General features: G+C 41.5%; 1 protein-coding gene across 1 annotated transcript; it reads right to left on the bottom strand.

The window, feature by feature from the left end:
• Window positions 1-9,019: 9,019 nt before the first annotated feature.
• LOC109427685 (UDP-N-acetylhexosamine pyrophosphorylase-like protein 1) lies at window positions 9,020-12,023 on the bottom strand. Its single transcript, XM_019703274.3, has one exon. It carries the CDS (start codon window positions 11,590-11,592, stop codon window positions 10,138-10,140), a length of 1,455 nt encoding a protein of 484 aa, XP_019558819.3. The 5' UTR covers window positions 11,593-12,023; the 3' UTR covers window positions 9,020-10,137.
• Between the last annotated feature and the right edge of the window lie 4,827 nt (window positions 12,024-16,850).

The raw sequence follows: 16,850 nt of genomic DNA, 5'->3' as shown, positions 1-16,850 counted from the left end.
AATTCCTGGCGGAAATTCATAAATGACCCCTTGAAATACTGAAAGAGTCCCTGAAGATATTTCTGAAGAAATTTCAGAAGGAATCCATGTAGGAATTACTATAAAAAATCATAAAGAGTTCTTAGAAGAATCTCCAGTCTAATTCCTGTAAAAATCGCTAAAGGTATTTTTAAAAAAAATCCTAGGGAAATTTCAGAAGGAATTTCAAAAGGATTTTTAGCAGAAATTTCTGGAGAAACTCCAGGGAATCATCTTGGGAAATGCCTAGCGAAACTTGAAAAAATATAGAGAAGCTTTAGAAAAGCTCCTGAAGACATTTCTAGGGAAATGTTTGAATCCGTAGAAAAAAGCCTAGATGCCCTTGGAGTAAATGCTGGAGGAATTTCTGGGGAAATGTAAGGAGGAATACTTCTGGAACTTCTGAATCTATACAAATTTCAGCAGGAATCTGTGGAGGAATTGCTGCTAGAATTGTGATTGTCTGTGCTTGAATCACTGGAAGTAATAATTCAAGAATCTTTGGAGGAATTCATGCTGGATTTTCTGGATGATTTTCTGAAGTAATTAGAAAGAAAAAACTTGTAGACATTCCTACGATTAATTTCATCTAAATCCTTGTAGAAATTACCCAGGAAATCTCTGGATAAGTTCGTGAAAAAAATATCTGCACGAATTGCTGAAAGAATATTCTCTGAAAAAAAAAACGCTAGTAAAAGAATTTATGAAACAAGCTTTAAAAGAATTTCTTAATGCAGAGATGAACCAGCCTAGAGCTGAGAAAATTTCAATAATATAGAAATATAAAACTTCTAGAGAAAATGCTGATGCCTTCAGAAGGATTTTCGAAGTTTCATAAGAAATCAATGGAAAACTTCCTAAATGAATTCTTGGAGAAATTTCTGAAGAAATTCTTATGGGCGGTGTCCGGTTATTTGGCCGAATGCCAAATTGAGTTGCGACATTTTAATTAGGTTCGAAATCAATTTTCGCACCGCCGGTCACTTCAGATTTCAACCAAAAGCATAATACTGATGTGCAGAACAGTGGTGAAGAGGTGGTGAAAGTACCGTAATCCGGGGTCAAATTGATCACTTTAAAACAACTTTTAAACTAGTTGAATATAGAACGAAGCCACACCTTGAATTTTCAAAGCACAAACTTGAAGAACCAAATATCGCAAAACGCTGAAAGTTGATCGATTCATCAGCCGCTGGTGGTGACCAATCGATCAACTTTTCAGTGCAATCCGTCATTTGGTTCTTCAAATTTGTGCTCTTGAAAATTCGAGGTGTGGCTTCGTCATATCTTCACCTTAAGCATCGGTTAGAAAGGAAAATTGCCTTTTCCGCTTAATTTTGCTCTTCTAAACCCGTATAACGCTCTTAAAAACTCTTACAGCTATTGAATTTGACTGTTAAAATGCAAAATTAAATTTTGCAATAACCTCCTTAACGCCTTAAAGGTAGGTCATTTTCTTGAAATAAAGTGATTTCTATCACAATAAATGACTTTCAGCAAAAAATGAACTTTTTTTTAACTTATTCGCGCTACATAGCTTCCCAGCCAAGGCTCCACAAAAATTTTACAGACGAATCTCCATGAGTCGATGTTCCTTGACACTATATCGACTCATGGAAGTAAATTTTTCCATACTTAAAAATAATTTCTAGGTTACTATGATGGTTCTAGAAACAGCTTTCCAAAGGTTTCAGTTCCACTACTCAATATTTCCATGAGTCGATGGTCCCTTCAATATCGAATCATGGAGGTTTGACTGTAAAACAGAAAATTTACGGGAAGTCCTAGTGGCAATCGATTTTTAGTAGCAATGATTTCAGCTAAGTGAAAAAAAAAAACATTAAAAAATCCTAAAAAAAGGCATAACTAACTTTTTTAAATTGATAACCTACACTGACCTCTAGACATTTATGAACTAGATGAGGTAAAACGACCAAATCTGAATATACATGTCAATGGTTGCTCCTCCGTGATTGATCTGAGCTGGTACCTATTGCACTGAAATCCAAATGAATAAGGGCTGGGACACTCCACTTATTCTTAAACTACAATTTAAGCAGCTCATACATTTTCGATCAATAATGGGGCCGGCCATGTCCTTATAGCCAGTTGGGAAAGGATAGGAATGTTAGAGTGTGCTAGTTGTTGCTACTAAAGACCGAGAGCACCTCTGCATCCCCACAACCAGCACCGGGAGTCACCGTTGGGTCGGTGATGCGATCCATGGATAGGGGATATTTATAGTGTTCGTAAGGTGATAGATTGTGTGGTGAATACTATGAAGGTCAAGGCACAGACAAACAGACATACTACTTAGAAGAAATTTGTTTCAAAATCATCGTTTGGCATCTCACTAGCACCCTCTATAATGCTCAATCCGAAGCATTCATTTGCAGGTGTTGTTTCCCTCGGTTCGATGTAACAATTTAGCAGGTGACGACTCCCTCGTGGCATTACCCATTCATAAAACATGAATGAAGGTTCATGATTGAGTCATTTTATGTAAACATTGATCGGCGTCGCGTTCATTTCTCTCGAAAATTGAGAGGTGGTGTAGGCACAGCAGCGCCACCATGACACATGCGAGCACAGTCCGAACCACACTGCATTTTTAAAATGACCGTTAAATCGTGCGACGATTGCGATTTGAGTGGTATGTCTGTTTGTCTGTGGTCAAGGGGCACAGTTCGCTTTGGTCACAGACAAACAGACATATTACTCAAATCGCAATCGTCGCACGATTTAACGGTCATTTTAAAAATAAAGTGTGGTTCGGACTGTGCTCGCATGTGTCATGTGGCGCTGATGTGCCTGCATCACCTCTAAATTTCGGAGAGAAATGAACGCGACGCCGATCAATGTTTACATAAATGACTCAATCATGAACCCGTATGGCCTGCAAAGTAGCCGTTTTATAAAAAGAGTAACTTAAAAATGTTTTTAACCGTTATGTGGCCGGCAAACTTTTTGCTTTTTTCTACACCGTGTATTTTAAATGGGTGCTGGGTACCCGGATACCCTGCCGGCTACATAAGGGTTAAACATTTTTATTGTATGCGCTATTCCTCGTTGCCACTAGCTATTCAGCGACATTCATTTTTTGACAATCAAGTTTACTTTTATATGAAAACGGCTATTTTGTAACGGCTTCTCAAGTAACCGGTAGAATACAAATAGCCGGTGAATCCACAATATATAGAGGGTGCTACTGAGATGCCAAACAATGTTTTCGAAACAAATTTCTTCTAAGTAATATGTCTGTTTGTCTGTGCTTTGGTTGCATACCTTGTAGGCGTTATATACACTGACTGTGCTGAGGAAGTTTTTTTCTGGCTCTAGCGATGGCTATGAACATATGATGAACATATGAATATACATGAGTTGTATATCCCTTTCGTGACGAACCAGCACAATTGTGCTGTTGAGCAGTAACCGAGAACACCTCTGCATCCCTACAACCAGCATGGACTGGGGTATTTGTTAGACGAAAAGGATGGGAGATCTGGGAGTCACCGTTGGGTCGGTGATGCGATCCATGGATAGGGGATTTTTATAGTGTTCGTAAGGTGATAGATATGTAGAGAAGAGAGAAAGTAGATGAACGATACAAAGTATGATGAAAGGGACGGGCCAGGGATTGAACCGACCTTCTGCATACGATTCAAAAGCGGAAGCCACTAGACCACCAAGCAGGTCCATTTATGAACTAGATGAGGTAGGAAGTTTAAGATCATTACAACGTTTTGAAATTTTTTATATGGAATCACATCGCAGTACACGAATGGTCACTTTCACCATGCTGATCAATTTGACCCTGGTTTACGGTACCGAAGAAAATCATGTTCCAATCGGATACCCAATAATATTCATTAACGCGTACTTTTTTCCGTGTAATTTGTCATTTGTGTAAATTTCACGCAGAAAAAAGCATGGTAAAATCAAAAATATTTCAGGTTAACTCAAATAAATTGTCAATTTGTTCTGGCAACAAAAATAAAACTGTTTGGAGCAAATCGAACGTCACATTTGAAGCAAATTTAATCCATGTTTGAAACAAACATGCATCTTCCGACAGGTTATGTTAGAAACAAATGTAAAAAAATTGTTTTTTTGTGGCAGGTCGGCCCTACGGAAATATATGTTTTCCGATTTAATTTACAAAGTCATTTCCTTCTCTAGGAAAACCCACCACCCGCGTGGTACTTTCAATGCCAACATCATGTAGATAACATACGCTTCGGAAATCAATGGGATTTCGTGGAAACTTTTTTTTTTGCAGGAGGAAATCTTGTTTGGTGCTGCAGCTGGAACTTGAGAGTTTTGTTTATGTTCTCGACGGCGGAACAGGGGACTCTTCATTGGGTATTGTAGAAATCAATATATAATTGAGTTAGTTTAAAAAATTAATATTTTAGTTTTAAATATTTTATCAGTTTACCGAATAAACATGAATATTTTTGTTTCAAACGAACGAAATTTGTCTCCGTGTTAGCGTGTTACACCGATCTGACAGTAGAAGCACAGACAGTGTGGTAGAAGATCAATACCAATACTAAGTTATGTTTAGGATTGTTCACAATCTGCGAACTTGACTGCCGAAATGACCCGAAAACTTTATGTATGAATTTCTGGAGTAATTTCTGAAAATATCCATAGTAGAAATTTCTGAAAAAAAATCCTGGAAGAATTTCTAATAACAATTTTATAGTTTTTTCATGAATCTCTGGAAGATTATCTTAAGGATTATATTGAAGAATTTCGAAAAAAAATCTTGAAAAAACTTCTGATAAAGAAATCTGATGTGCTAAAGAAATCCTTTGTAAAATATCTGATGGAATTTTGACATTTTGGTTTTCTGAAAGAAATTGCTGGATTTTTTTTTAGGAATCCGTCGATGATTTTTTGAAGGAATCTCAGGATAGCTATCTGAAAGAATCTATGGAGCATTTTCTGAGGAAACTCATGGAACTCTGGAGGAGTTTCTGTAGCAATCCATGGATGATTTTACAAAAGAATCTCAGGAGAATTTGCTGAAGGAATCCGTTCCTACCGCTTCAGCGCCCAGGCGTCTCTAATAGTTGCGCCAACGCTAATAATGTTCTATCACGATTGGCAAATAATTGCCTTCAATGAGTTGGATTGGTGCAATCATGATGCTGCAATTGAACGCAAATGTCACATAGATATTTGTACTGAAAGTGAAAAGGTTAAGTCTAAGGGTAGGCTAAGTTAGCAAAAAGGTGCCAATCTCATGTTCCACAGCACTACTCCATAACATTGTTTCCAGCATCAATCTTAAATAGAAGCACACAGAACCGGTTTCGTTGAAAAATGCAAAGCATGCCCACGATTTGATTCGATGAACTTCGTTGGTCGAAGCGCCAGCTGAAAAGCTAGTTTGATAATTATAGAGAGGATCGATTACCCATAGCTTACCTTCCAAACACTGCGAAAAAAAAAAACGAAGACGAGTCCAAAATCAGTTCAAGTTGCGCTGCTTCAGAGAGATCCGATTGCAGCATGTGTCTGGGGCATACCTATTGCGTAAGTGCATATTTTGGTTCCACCGAAATGAGATGCCCACACGATAACGAGAACATGACAAACGTTGTAATAACCGTTGGCTATCACTTTCCGCAACAGAAGAACCGTACCTACATTTACCGCATCATTTTTGTTTCTCCAACCCTTACTTTTTGCAACGTTGTGATAGAGTGACGAGAGAAACAACACTATCCGGATGGCAACGAAATTGATAAATGATTTCAAGCTTTGAAAGACAGAGATGTATCAAGCGACAAAAAAGATGATTGAAGAGAACTGTGCTTTTCACAAGATTTTCAGATTAGGATTAGATATTTCAAATTTAAATGTATCACGCAATTTTCAAAACTTCAGCTCTAGCTTGTATAAAAATCTACATTGTCAAAATATGCATAAGCGTACCACAATAGGTTCAAACAGCGCCCAGAAGAGAGCACTGTAATACCGCATAAACCGTAAAAAGATCCCATAGCTCTTTATTACAACAGAACATCCTGAATACACGAAGATTCAAGTTTTTGAAGTCAGGAAACGCAGTAGCGCAAAGTTTCATAATCGGATTCACAGCTTTCACACACAAATGAATCAGCTGGCTGAATATTTGCCATGTGATAGCTGAGTCGGCAGTGACAAGTGAATGTATTGACCAGCATGCTGCAATTCTGCTTTGACAGATTTGTTAGATACTTAGCCATCCCTAGAGATGGCTCAGTACAATACAATTTTGTTTGACGACATGACTCAAAACTATTCCAGTATTATCTTGTACCGACTTTTCGAACCCTCTAAGCAGAATACGCTCTTCGAATGAGTGTAATCAGTTTTGTACCTTCTAAAAGGTACAAATCTGATTACACTCATTCGAAGGCCAATAGTACACAGGGTCAAATATTTGACAAGGAAAGAACTCAAGAAACAACATCAGTTTGACACTAATAAAAAATTTGAACGAGTCAAACAAGATGTTTGAGCATTGGTTTCTTTTCGGACAAATATTTGACCCTGTGTACTAGCAGCTGAAGTATTCCAGTATTGTTTGTGCTGAGTGGCAGTCCAGGTGTGAATCTGAAGCTTTACCCAACACTTCGATACCGGAATAACTGGCTCAAGACCAATAACCATCAGCAAATAGTCATATGATGCTCCAGTGCACTTCTTCTCTAGCAGATACCTACCATGAAGGTTGGGCGGTTGCCTATGTTAAGTAATCCAAGAACTTTACTACTTAAGTACTCCATCAAACTGGAGCCTCTCAAGTTAATGTGTGAGCTGCCCCAGATGATATGGTGAGCACTAGCATTACTGTCAATAGCGGAAGGCCTTTTGAAGATGCGATGACTTGTTTGAAAGCATCCCAAGGGGATGGTTCATCATGCGGTAAATAAACCGAGCAGTAGACGTATTTCCTGTTGAGGTTTCCAATGCATTGGAATGAATACAACAATTGTGACAGCACATACATCTCTGGTGGTTAATTCAGAGACAAGTGTAGCAACGATTACGTTGTTGACAAGCACACAGGCTCGAGGCATGACACGCGAGTTCGCCATTTCATTTTTACTGAAAGCAGCAAACACCGGGTTCACAAGGTTTACTAGATAGAAATTCGTCTTACGAAAGTAAAGTTCTTGGACTAAGGCCACTTGGGTTGTACTATTTTGCATAAGTCTGCAAACCCAAGCAACCCTTACCTTACCTTACCGGTCAGGCTAAGGCCGGGGTGGCCTCTGCTGTACATAGTAGCCGCCTCCATTCCACTCGGTCCATGGCTGTTTGTCTCCAGTTCCGCACTCTGCGTAGGGTCCGCAGATCGTCCTCCACTTGGTCGATCCACCTAGCTCGCTGCGCTCCACGTCTTCTTGTACCGGTCGGATGACTCTCGAGAACCATTTTAGTCGGGTTGCTATCCGACATCCTGATGACGTGATCCGCCCACCGTAGCCTCCCGATTTTCGCGGTATGGACGATGGTTGGTTTTCTCAGCAGCTGATGCAGCTCGTGGTTCATTCGCCTTCTCCAAGTCCCGTCTTCCATCTGCACTCCGCCGTAGATGGTACGCAACACCTTCCGTTCGAAAACTCCAAGGGCGCGTTGGTCCTCTGCACGTAGGGTCCATGTTTCGTGCCCATAGAGGACGACCAGTCTAATCAACGTTTTGTAGATAGTTAACTTCGTGTTACGGCGAACTTTATTCGATGGTAGAATTCGGCGGAGTCCAAAGTAGGCACGATTTCCTGCCACAATACGCCTCTGAATTTCTCTGCTGGTGTCGTTGTCGTCGGTCACCAGTGAGCCCAAGTACACGAATTCTTCAACCGCCTCGATTTCATCACCGTCGATATGAATTCGGGGTGGCGGGCGCGGTGATTCCTCCCTGGAGCCCTTTGCCATCATGTACTTTGTCTTCGACACATTAATGACTAATCCGATTCGCCTGGCTTCACTCTTTAGTCGGATGTACGTTTCCGCCATCGTCTCAAATTTACGAGCAATAATATCAATATCATCGGCGAAACCAAGCAGCTGAACGGACTTCGTGAAAATCGTCCCACTCGTGTTTATCCCCGCTCTTCTTATTACACTCTCCAAAGCAATGTTGAACAGCAAGCACGAAAGACCATCACCTTGCCGTAACCCTCTGCGAGATTCGAAGGGACTCGAGAGTGTCCTTGATACTCGAACTACGCACATCATTCAATCCATCGTCGCCTTGATCAACCGTATCAGTTCATCCGGGAATCCGTATTCGTGCATGATCTGCCATAGCTGTTCTCGATCGATTGTATCATACGCCGATTTGAAATCGATGAATAAGTGATGTGTGGGCACGTTGTATTCGCGGCATTTCTGCAACATCTGGCGGATGGCGAACATCTGGCCCGTTGTAGCGCGTTCACCCATAAATCCAGCCTGATATTGCCCCACGAACTCTCTTGCAATCGGTGATAGACGGCGGCATAAAATTTGAGAGAGTATCTATCAAAAGTAAGTATCAAAAGATTTCTCACAAGAGGGAATGGTGGATGAAGAAAAAAAAATCGTAAAATATGTCTTACCTAATAAAAAGACGGCCACAACCAGTTTCCATAGCTGTCATCCATGCAGTCATGAAGCCATTACGACTCTTCTAGGCCTCTTTTCGAAAAATCATAGATCTGCCAATGAGTATTGGCGAATGTGGGTACATGTATTTCGTCGGGTTGAATAATTTTGAGAGCGAATCTAAGGGTTCGTTCCAATATTACGTAACGCTAAAGGGGGTAAGGAGGAACAACGTTTTTACTTAGGGGAGGGAGGGAATTTAAAATAGTCAAATTTTGCGTAACGTAATATTTGAATGGACCTTAACGAATCAATGAACAAATGCTGTTGTGCAAATAGAACCATTGCTCAACTGTGAACAGCATCAAGATTAAGGCTTGTGATAATAATTAAATATTGCCTATTATCAAAGGTGTACGTAATTAGATCGATTTATTATAGTAAAACTCACAATTCGTCTTATATCCAGATCTAGGAGCACAATTTTAACTGAACAATCGAGAGAGGGGGCGACATTCACAACATCGTTCACAAACCATGCGCTGCGCGCGCCTTGCATCAAGGCCATCGGGAAGCAGATCACTTTCGATCGAACCGGTCCGGCGAATGGAAAACTTGCAGCGCAACATTTTCAATATTTTAGATTTCGATTTGGACATCGCCCTTCTCTCGTTTCGGATAATGTGCGCTCGTGCCCGATTCGGTAACACCTACCTATCTAGCTAACACAAAAGGAATGGTCTCTTTTTTTCTTGCTTTTTTACATCTCGTTGCTGACTTGGCTTCTAAGATAGATTCGCCGGTAAAACTTAGTTTCGGACATAAGCTTGCTCGCTCTCGTTTGCACTTAGTTGAAGGTTTCATTGCACAGGATAATTATGGATAATTATTAACTAGCGCAGTCATGTATGTTCCGTTTATTTAGACGTTACAACCCTCTTTAAAAATAAAGGCACAAAGCTAATAAAACTGTTCAAAGACCGATATAGTATTTCAGTCAAATTCAAGTGTAAAATTTCAAGATTTCAAGTGGAAAGTCAAACTAAAGACTTCAATTGTAGCTATAGAACAAATTTTAAAACTTATAAAGTGTTTGGTCACAAATTCTAACAATTTTTAACTACCGTTTGAAATAGTGACTTTACATTAGTTATTTTTGTCAGAAAGCCTTGAGAAACAGTGACAAAGTCACTAAAAAGTGAGATGATGTCAGGTCTGAAAACGGAACACACATGTCCTACATACTAGCGTCAGCGTGATGCATGGATAAATTTGCTAGAGCAGTGATTTTTGATCGTTTCGAATCAAATATGAAATCAACTCCTTCGTTTTCGTAATTTTCTAATTTTAAAAGATAAAATATTGTTATAACATAATATAGAAATCACTAATAATCTTATTTTGCCAACTAATGGTCGGCTAATGATATCTCGCTAAAATATTTTATTCGGTTTGATGCCAAAAAGTACGTGCTGTAAAAAGTACCTCTAGGTATTGCAGTGTAAGCTATCTAAAAGTGTACTCAAAGTCTTATTATTCGACGCCATTCGATGTTTTTTCTTCATCTGCCATTAAATGCACCGGACTTACCAGAGTCTTCCCGTGAACTAGCACTTTCAGACCTTCCCCACCATAGGACAAAAGTGGAGAAATCTCGCACTCCGTACCTTCCACGGTTCCACCGGCCGCTTCGATGTACTTCCGGTGTAGCCGATAGATGTCGGCCCGGGCTGTGCTGGCGCAATCCTTGCCGGCACTGTCCGCATTCTTCAGAGCGCTGAATTCCTCATCCCTCGGGACTTCGATCGTTACGAAATGCTCTGCAAACTGGAACACGTCGAAGACGAACTTTTCTATTTTCATACCGTTGGGTTTATCCGGAGTGCAGCGTGTCCCAGTGGGGTCGATGAATGGGATTTTCTTCTTCGCCACGTGCAGTTTGAGCTCCTTCTCGAAGGTGGAACCAATTTTACGCAAGAAGCTGGTGGTGAAAAAGTGGTTGCAAATGTTTCCGGCATTGAACACCAGTCGGCCATCCTCTTTCCGAAGCTCGGCGGTTTTCTGGGTAATCTCGCTGTATTCAACCACTTGATATTTGCCGTCGACCTGACAAACGACTCCGACCGCTTCATTTGGATGGGACTTCTCGACCACTTTGGCGCCACAATCAGCTTGTTGTTCGACAAAATAACCAATGGAGACGGGATCGGCGACCTTTATCAGTATGTTATCAACACTATGAGCGTGTAAATAGAGCACTCCTCGCCCCTCCATGTCGTCCAGTATGCCTCGATCGCGCAAAGCACGATAAAGTCCTCCATTGCCATCAGGGGCTTTTGCGACTCGGTGCTTCTCATCCAGCAGAATCTTCCCCTCGAAGTCATAGCAAGGTAGACTTCCCTGCTCGAACATCATTATGTCTTCCGCCTTTAGTCCGAAGTAATTGTTTTGCTCGAAATATTTCCTCGTTGGAATCATGGTATGCTCACTGGTCATAATGTACCAAGTGATCCGCCCATTTTTCCCCGTCAGCTCGGCCGCAAGCCTCTGCAGTTTCAAAATCCTCTCACCTTGGATACGGAACAGTGATTTGTTCGAAGGAAGTCCCACGTTGAACATTCCTTTGGGAAAGGCAAACCCCAGCCGCGTTCCTTGTCCTCCAGCCATCAGCAACACACCCACTTTACTCTCCGCTATTTGCCTCAATCCTTCCTCGTAATATTTCTGCAGCTGGTCCACAGCCGTTCTGGAAATTGAAAGGAACTTGTCCTCGCACACTGGTTCCATTTTATCGTCTAGCTTAGCATTGCCATCCTCCAGTGACGATGTGGCACGTTCGTAAAACTCATTCACCTCCTCAAGGTTCAGCTCCTCAATGTCCTCCGTTAACAATCGTCGCTGATCCTCGTCTAATTCGTCCCAGTACTTCAGCAACTGTTCCTGACCATGCTTGGTCAGGCTCGTGTTCAGGGCTTCGAAATTGGCCATTGCGATTAGACAACAAAAACAAGATTCACAAAAAAAAACACTCAACACTTAATAAAACACTGATAACGCACCCACGCTCGACGAGGAATGTGCTTCCATCCAGTGGGAAGTGAAAGTCAAGACTGACTTTCGGTGCTGCTCACATAAAACCCGAACCGTCGCCGTCGTTGTCGTTGCCAGCCAGTGGTAGACGATCGCACTCCTCTTGAGCTGGACGTCGGGTGCTACCACAACAATGCAAGAAAACAATCTCCTTCCTCCTTTCGCGAGCCGTCGTAACGGCAACAGTACATAGCACTGGCACTGACCGCTTGATTAGAGCTAGTAGCGACTTCTCACTCAACACACCGGACCGGGTCCGACCGAACCGTACTCTCGCGCTAAATACTGAACGCTGCCCGTCGCGCAGATCCAACCGCAAACTGATGATGTGTTTTATTTACATTCAACAAAATCTGACAGAACCCAGGCGTCGTTGGTTCGACGCGACGCCGGTAAACAAAGAATGAAACGACGGCGACGTCCGTAATGCCAACGTGTTGCTTTTGCTACGTGCGCCGACGTCGAAGTCGTGATCGCCGTCACGTCACGCTTTTATGAATGGGAATGAAGGGGACTGTTTACAAACGGCACCGTTTTACGCTGAAGCGTGTGTACACAGTGTACCGTTATTTGGGATTGCATCGGTCGGTGGATAGCGAGATTTTATTGCATTTTTAAATGGAATTCAGGATCTAATAAGAATCGTATTGAGGAATTTTGCTTTTGTGGTCGGTTTCCACATTAGAAAACTTTGTAAATAAATTGTTTGATTAAGTTCTGGAGAAATAACTGAATACACCCATAGATTTTTTTTTAAAGAAATCCCTAGAGCTATCTCCGGAGTAATCTCTGGATGAATACCCGTTAGAATTCTCCTAAGAGGGAATCTCTAGATAAATTCTTGGATAAATCAACGAAATAACTTTAGCAGGAATAATGAAAGAAATCCCCACAGATACTTCTGGGTACATCCCTAGTGTAGCCTCTATAGAATTTCCTGGGAAAAGTCCTGCAGAAATACCAGACAAAATACCAGGAATCCTAGCAATCCCAAGAAAAAAAATGTGGAGGTACCACAGGATGAATGCCTGAAATAATTCTTAGGAACATATGTGAACGACTTCTTATATGATGCATGGAAGAATTCCCCGAGAAATTCCTGGATGAACTGCGGTAAAAATGGAGAAATCTCATCACGAATTTTGGAAGGGTTCCGAGGAATTTTAGAGAAATCCCAGGAAGAATCCCGACAGCAATTCCTGAAGCAATTAATCCCAAAAATAATCCTACCGCATAAACTTTAGCAAAACTCCTATAAAAATCCCATCAAGGGGCCGTTTGTAAACCACGTAGGCAAAGTTTTTGTATATGTCAGCCTCGTAGACCACTGTTCATAGAAAAATGAAAATTTGTCGCCAAGCATGGGAAAACTCATTCGCTCACCCGAATACCGACGATGCATAATAGCAAAAAGAACGCCAACAACCCAATGCTGAGTGAGAGCCCGGCGCACTAAGAACGAACGCAACACGAACGGCTCGCCACCGACGCCACTGAAGCGAATCAGGAGAGAAACAAATAGAGTTCGAAATGAATCAGCTTGCATCGGTGTATACGAAAAGAACGTTCGCTCTCTCAACTACAGAGTGGTATTCAGCTGATTGAATCAAAACGCACTCACTGATTCAATTCCCAGTACAGTAGACGTTCGATAACTGCAACATGTTTACGTTTCACTTAGCGAACGAAAATTCGATAACTGCAACTCCTGACAGTGTCAACAAGCCGTCAATTGACGTAAAATGAACGAAAAATTCATTCGACTGTTCATTAGGGCTAACATGGCGCACCATTTTGACGTTTGGCGGTGCGATAACTGCAAATTTGTTGCACTTACCGGACTTGCAGTTAAAAAGCATTGCAGTTAAACCGTTTGCACCGACCGAACGTCTACTGTACTGAATGCTTCCACTGAACGCTAAGTGAACGAATATGAATGCTCTCGCACCCGACTCAGTACGCAAACACTTGTTCAATCTTGGTTCGTTCGCCTTCGGCACTCAGATTCGGTAGCGATTCATTCGGCCGTCGTTGCTTGCTTCGCCCGGTGATCGGCGATTAGAAAGAATGGGCATTCCAAATTTTACCCGCGCGGTGGCAAGTTCGTTTTCGGAGGAAAAATAGTTGTTTTTGCCAAATTGGGGAGATTTGTAGCGGTGAAAAAGTGATAAGAAGCTAAGTATCGACGAAGAGAAGACAGAAAGTGAAAAGACACAAGAAAATATCGTTCAAAACAGTGAAAAATTGAAAACTAGTGAAGAGGGGAAGCAATATCGGTTGAGGTTATGGTCACGGAAGAAGACCCACCGGACGGTGGGGGGAAGTACAAGGAAAGAATGATGAACGAACAGAGAAAAGAAGAGTTCAAATACACTACGGCGGATACAGCACCGTATCGTTTGTACTTCGAGTTGCGGAAAGAACAAGCAGGAGTGAGGATTGACAGGTACTCATTGGGTGTCAAACTGCGAGGAATGGAGATGTTCAAAAGGCACATCATCGATATGAAACAAATCGGCCGGAATAAGATCATGGTGATTATCAACAGCTTTGTCAAAGCCAACCAGCTATTGGACGTCGTAAACAACGAAGATGGAATGTACAGAGCATACATCCGGAAGCATTTGGTGTGTAACTCGGGAGTGATCACTGGCATACCCACGGACATCTCGGAGGAGGAGATAATGAACTACATCGAAAGCGACGTGCCAGTTGTAGGTGTGTATCGACTAAACCGGTTCGAAAACGGAACGAAAGTTCCCACTAATCGGATCTCAGTGACATTCCGTGCCAGTTGTCTCCCGGACAAGGTATGGCTCTTCTGCTGCGTTAGCAAGATCAAGCCATTTATCCAGAAGGTAGTATTCTGTATGCGTTGCCTAAGATACAACCACAAGGAAGCAAACTGAAAAGGAGCGAGAAGATGCCAACGTTGTTCGGAGAAGCACGACGATGACGACGAAGAAGAAGAAGTATGCCACAAAAGGATGAAGTGCCTCCACTGCAAATCCGGAAATCACGCTACAGGTAGCAAAGAGTGCAACGAGCATAAGATTCAACAAAAGGTGAAAGATATGATGGCCAGGAAGAATGTCACATACATCGAAGCGAGGGAAATGTTGCCGATAAACACGTCGAATATGTTCGAGCCACTGAGTAACCTGGATGACTTTCCATCATTGGCGGAAAGTTTGTCAACCAACAATAACCTGAAAGAGCAATGGCAGCAAACAAACCTGCCGCGACAGAAGATTACGCCAGCAGTGAAAATGTATCCCGAGAAGAAAAGGAACAACCAACCAAACAAAAGAAAGCGCGCAGCACCGGAACCAGAATCAGAACAGTCTCTGTCTACAGCAGGACCATCAGGGAAAGGCAAGAAGGACACAGCAGATGGGGTTGGATTGAACAATCCCTACAAGGTTGACACAGCCGAAAAATGGAACCAAATCATCGAAGAGGCGTCAAGGAAAGCGACCATCAACGCGGGAAAACAGTTCCAAGCAGCAATGATGAGCTTCTACGCAGAGTTCGTGGGAGAAAAAGATATTGAAGAAAACGCGAAAGAAAAATTTCAAAAGTGTGCAGAAAAGTATTTCAATTTGAGTCAAACGATTGTTTGACTATTTAATGTGAAAAGATATGTGAAAATTTGAAAAAGAATAGAAGAAGAAAAAGGAGAAAAGTGAAACGAAGAGAAAAAAAAATATATAAGGAGTTAGTTATGGGTGAAGGTTTGAAAGTGTTTCAGTGTAATGTACAAAGCTTGCACAAGCATAAAGAAGAGTTGCAGAGAGTGTTAATTGAAGAAGATTATTCGTTTGCACTAATCTCGGAAACATGGACACAGACCGATCAAGAAACAACATCACGGTATAGGATATCAACATTCAACGGAGTATTCGATTCAAGGGAGGACGGATACGGAGGAGCAGCCGTCTACCTGAAGAATACAATCAACTTTACTCGAATCAACCTACCCAGCCTATCAGGGTAGTACTCAAGCAGTTGCGGTGAGTATACCTAAGTTGGATATCATTCTCGTTTCGATATATATCAGTCCGTCCATACAAATCAATGAACTCGAAGATGACATTACCTCCATCTTCAATCATTTAAAACAACACAAGAAGGTTATCTTGGGTGGAGATTGCAACGCTCACCATGTTTCCTGGGGCGATGAATCATGTGATAGGAAAGGAGGTACAATTATGGATCTGATCAATAGCTACAGTTTTCTGATACTCAACGATGGCAGTAGAACATTTGTACCAATTCAAATGAACAAACGATCAACAGCTATAGATATAACCATCTGCACAGCCGAATTGTATGGACTATTAGATTGGAAGGTATTGGACTACGGAGTGGGAAGCCATCATATGGCGATAGAAACGAGATTAGGAGACAACACTACTACGCAACAGAGATGGATATACAACAATCAACAAATCAAAAATAGTATAGCTAATTTGGACGTTAGCAAGGTCCAAAATTGGCGAGATTTGACGGTTCAGGTACAAAAGGCAACCCGGATAAAAACTAACCATAGGGTGTATGGTGAAAACCATTCCTGCACCATACAGTGTACCAGCTACCATAAAGTGTATTGTAATGAAATGGTTCGCTATACTATACATTTACATTGAATTTTTATGTAACAATATATTATACTGTTTTTCTTACGTTTGAACCATTCACTTTTCCGAAACATTATTTTTCCGTGAATTTTTAATTATTTCTGGTGTTCGATTTGAATAGATCGTATGTTTGTTGTGATTCCTATGCAGATTCGACCTATTCAAATCGAACACCAGATTTATTCAGTTTAAGATTTTTTCCGTGCTTTGTTTTGTTGATGTTTGTGACTTTTTTGATGCAAAGGAAAGGAAAGAAAAAAAAGTGAATAAGTTGAAACATCAATTTAACCTTTTGGAATTGATTTTTTTCGCCGCTGTTGACACAACCTGGCTGGTGTCGAACACGTTTGTTATGCTCGGTTCCATCGCCGGGGTCATATATGACCCCTCCGGCTCCAAAGGGTTAATGCCAATAACATATTTAAATCAGTGGTAAACCAGATGTCCTAAGAACTGCAGGTCCAAGCAGGGGTCCAAGAGATATAGCGGGCTCGAGGGCGGGCTAGGTATGTAGAG

This window comes from Aedes albopictus, chromosome 1 (assembly GCF_035046485.1).
Source record: "Aedes albopictus strain Foshan chromosome 1, AalbF5, whole genome shotgun sequence".
NCBI lineage: Eukaryota > Metazoa > Arthropoda > Insecta > Diptera > Culicidae > Aedes > Aedes albopictus.
This window is presented reverse-complemented; position numbering and strand designations above follow the sequence as displayed.

Coding starts and splice junctions, on each gene's coding strand:
- LOC109427685 (XM_019703274.3), bottom strand. CDS start 11,592: ATGGCCAATTTCGAAGCCCTGAACACGAGCCTGACCAAGCATGGTCAG.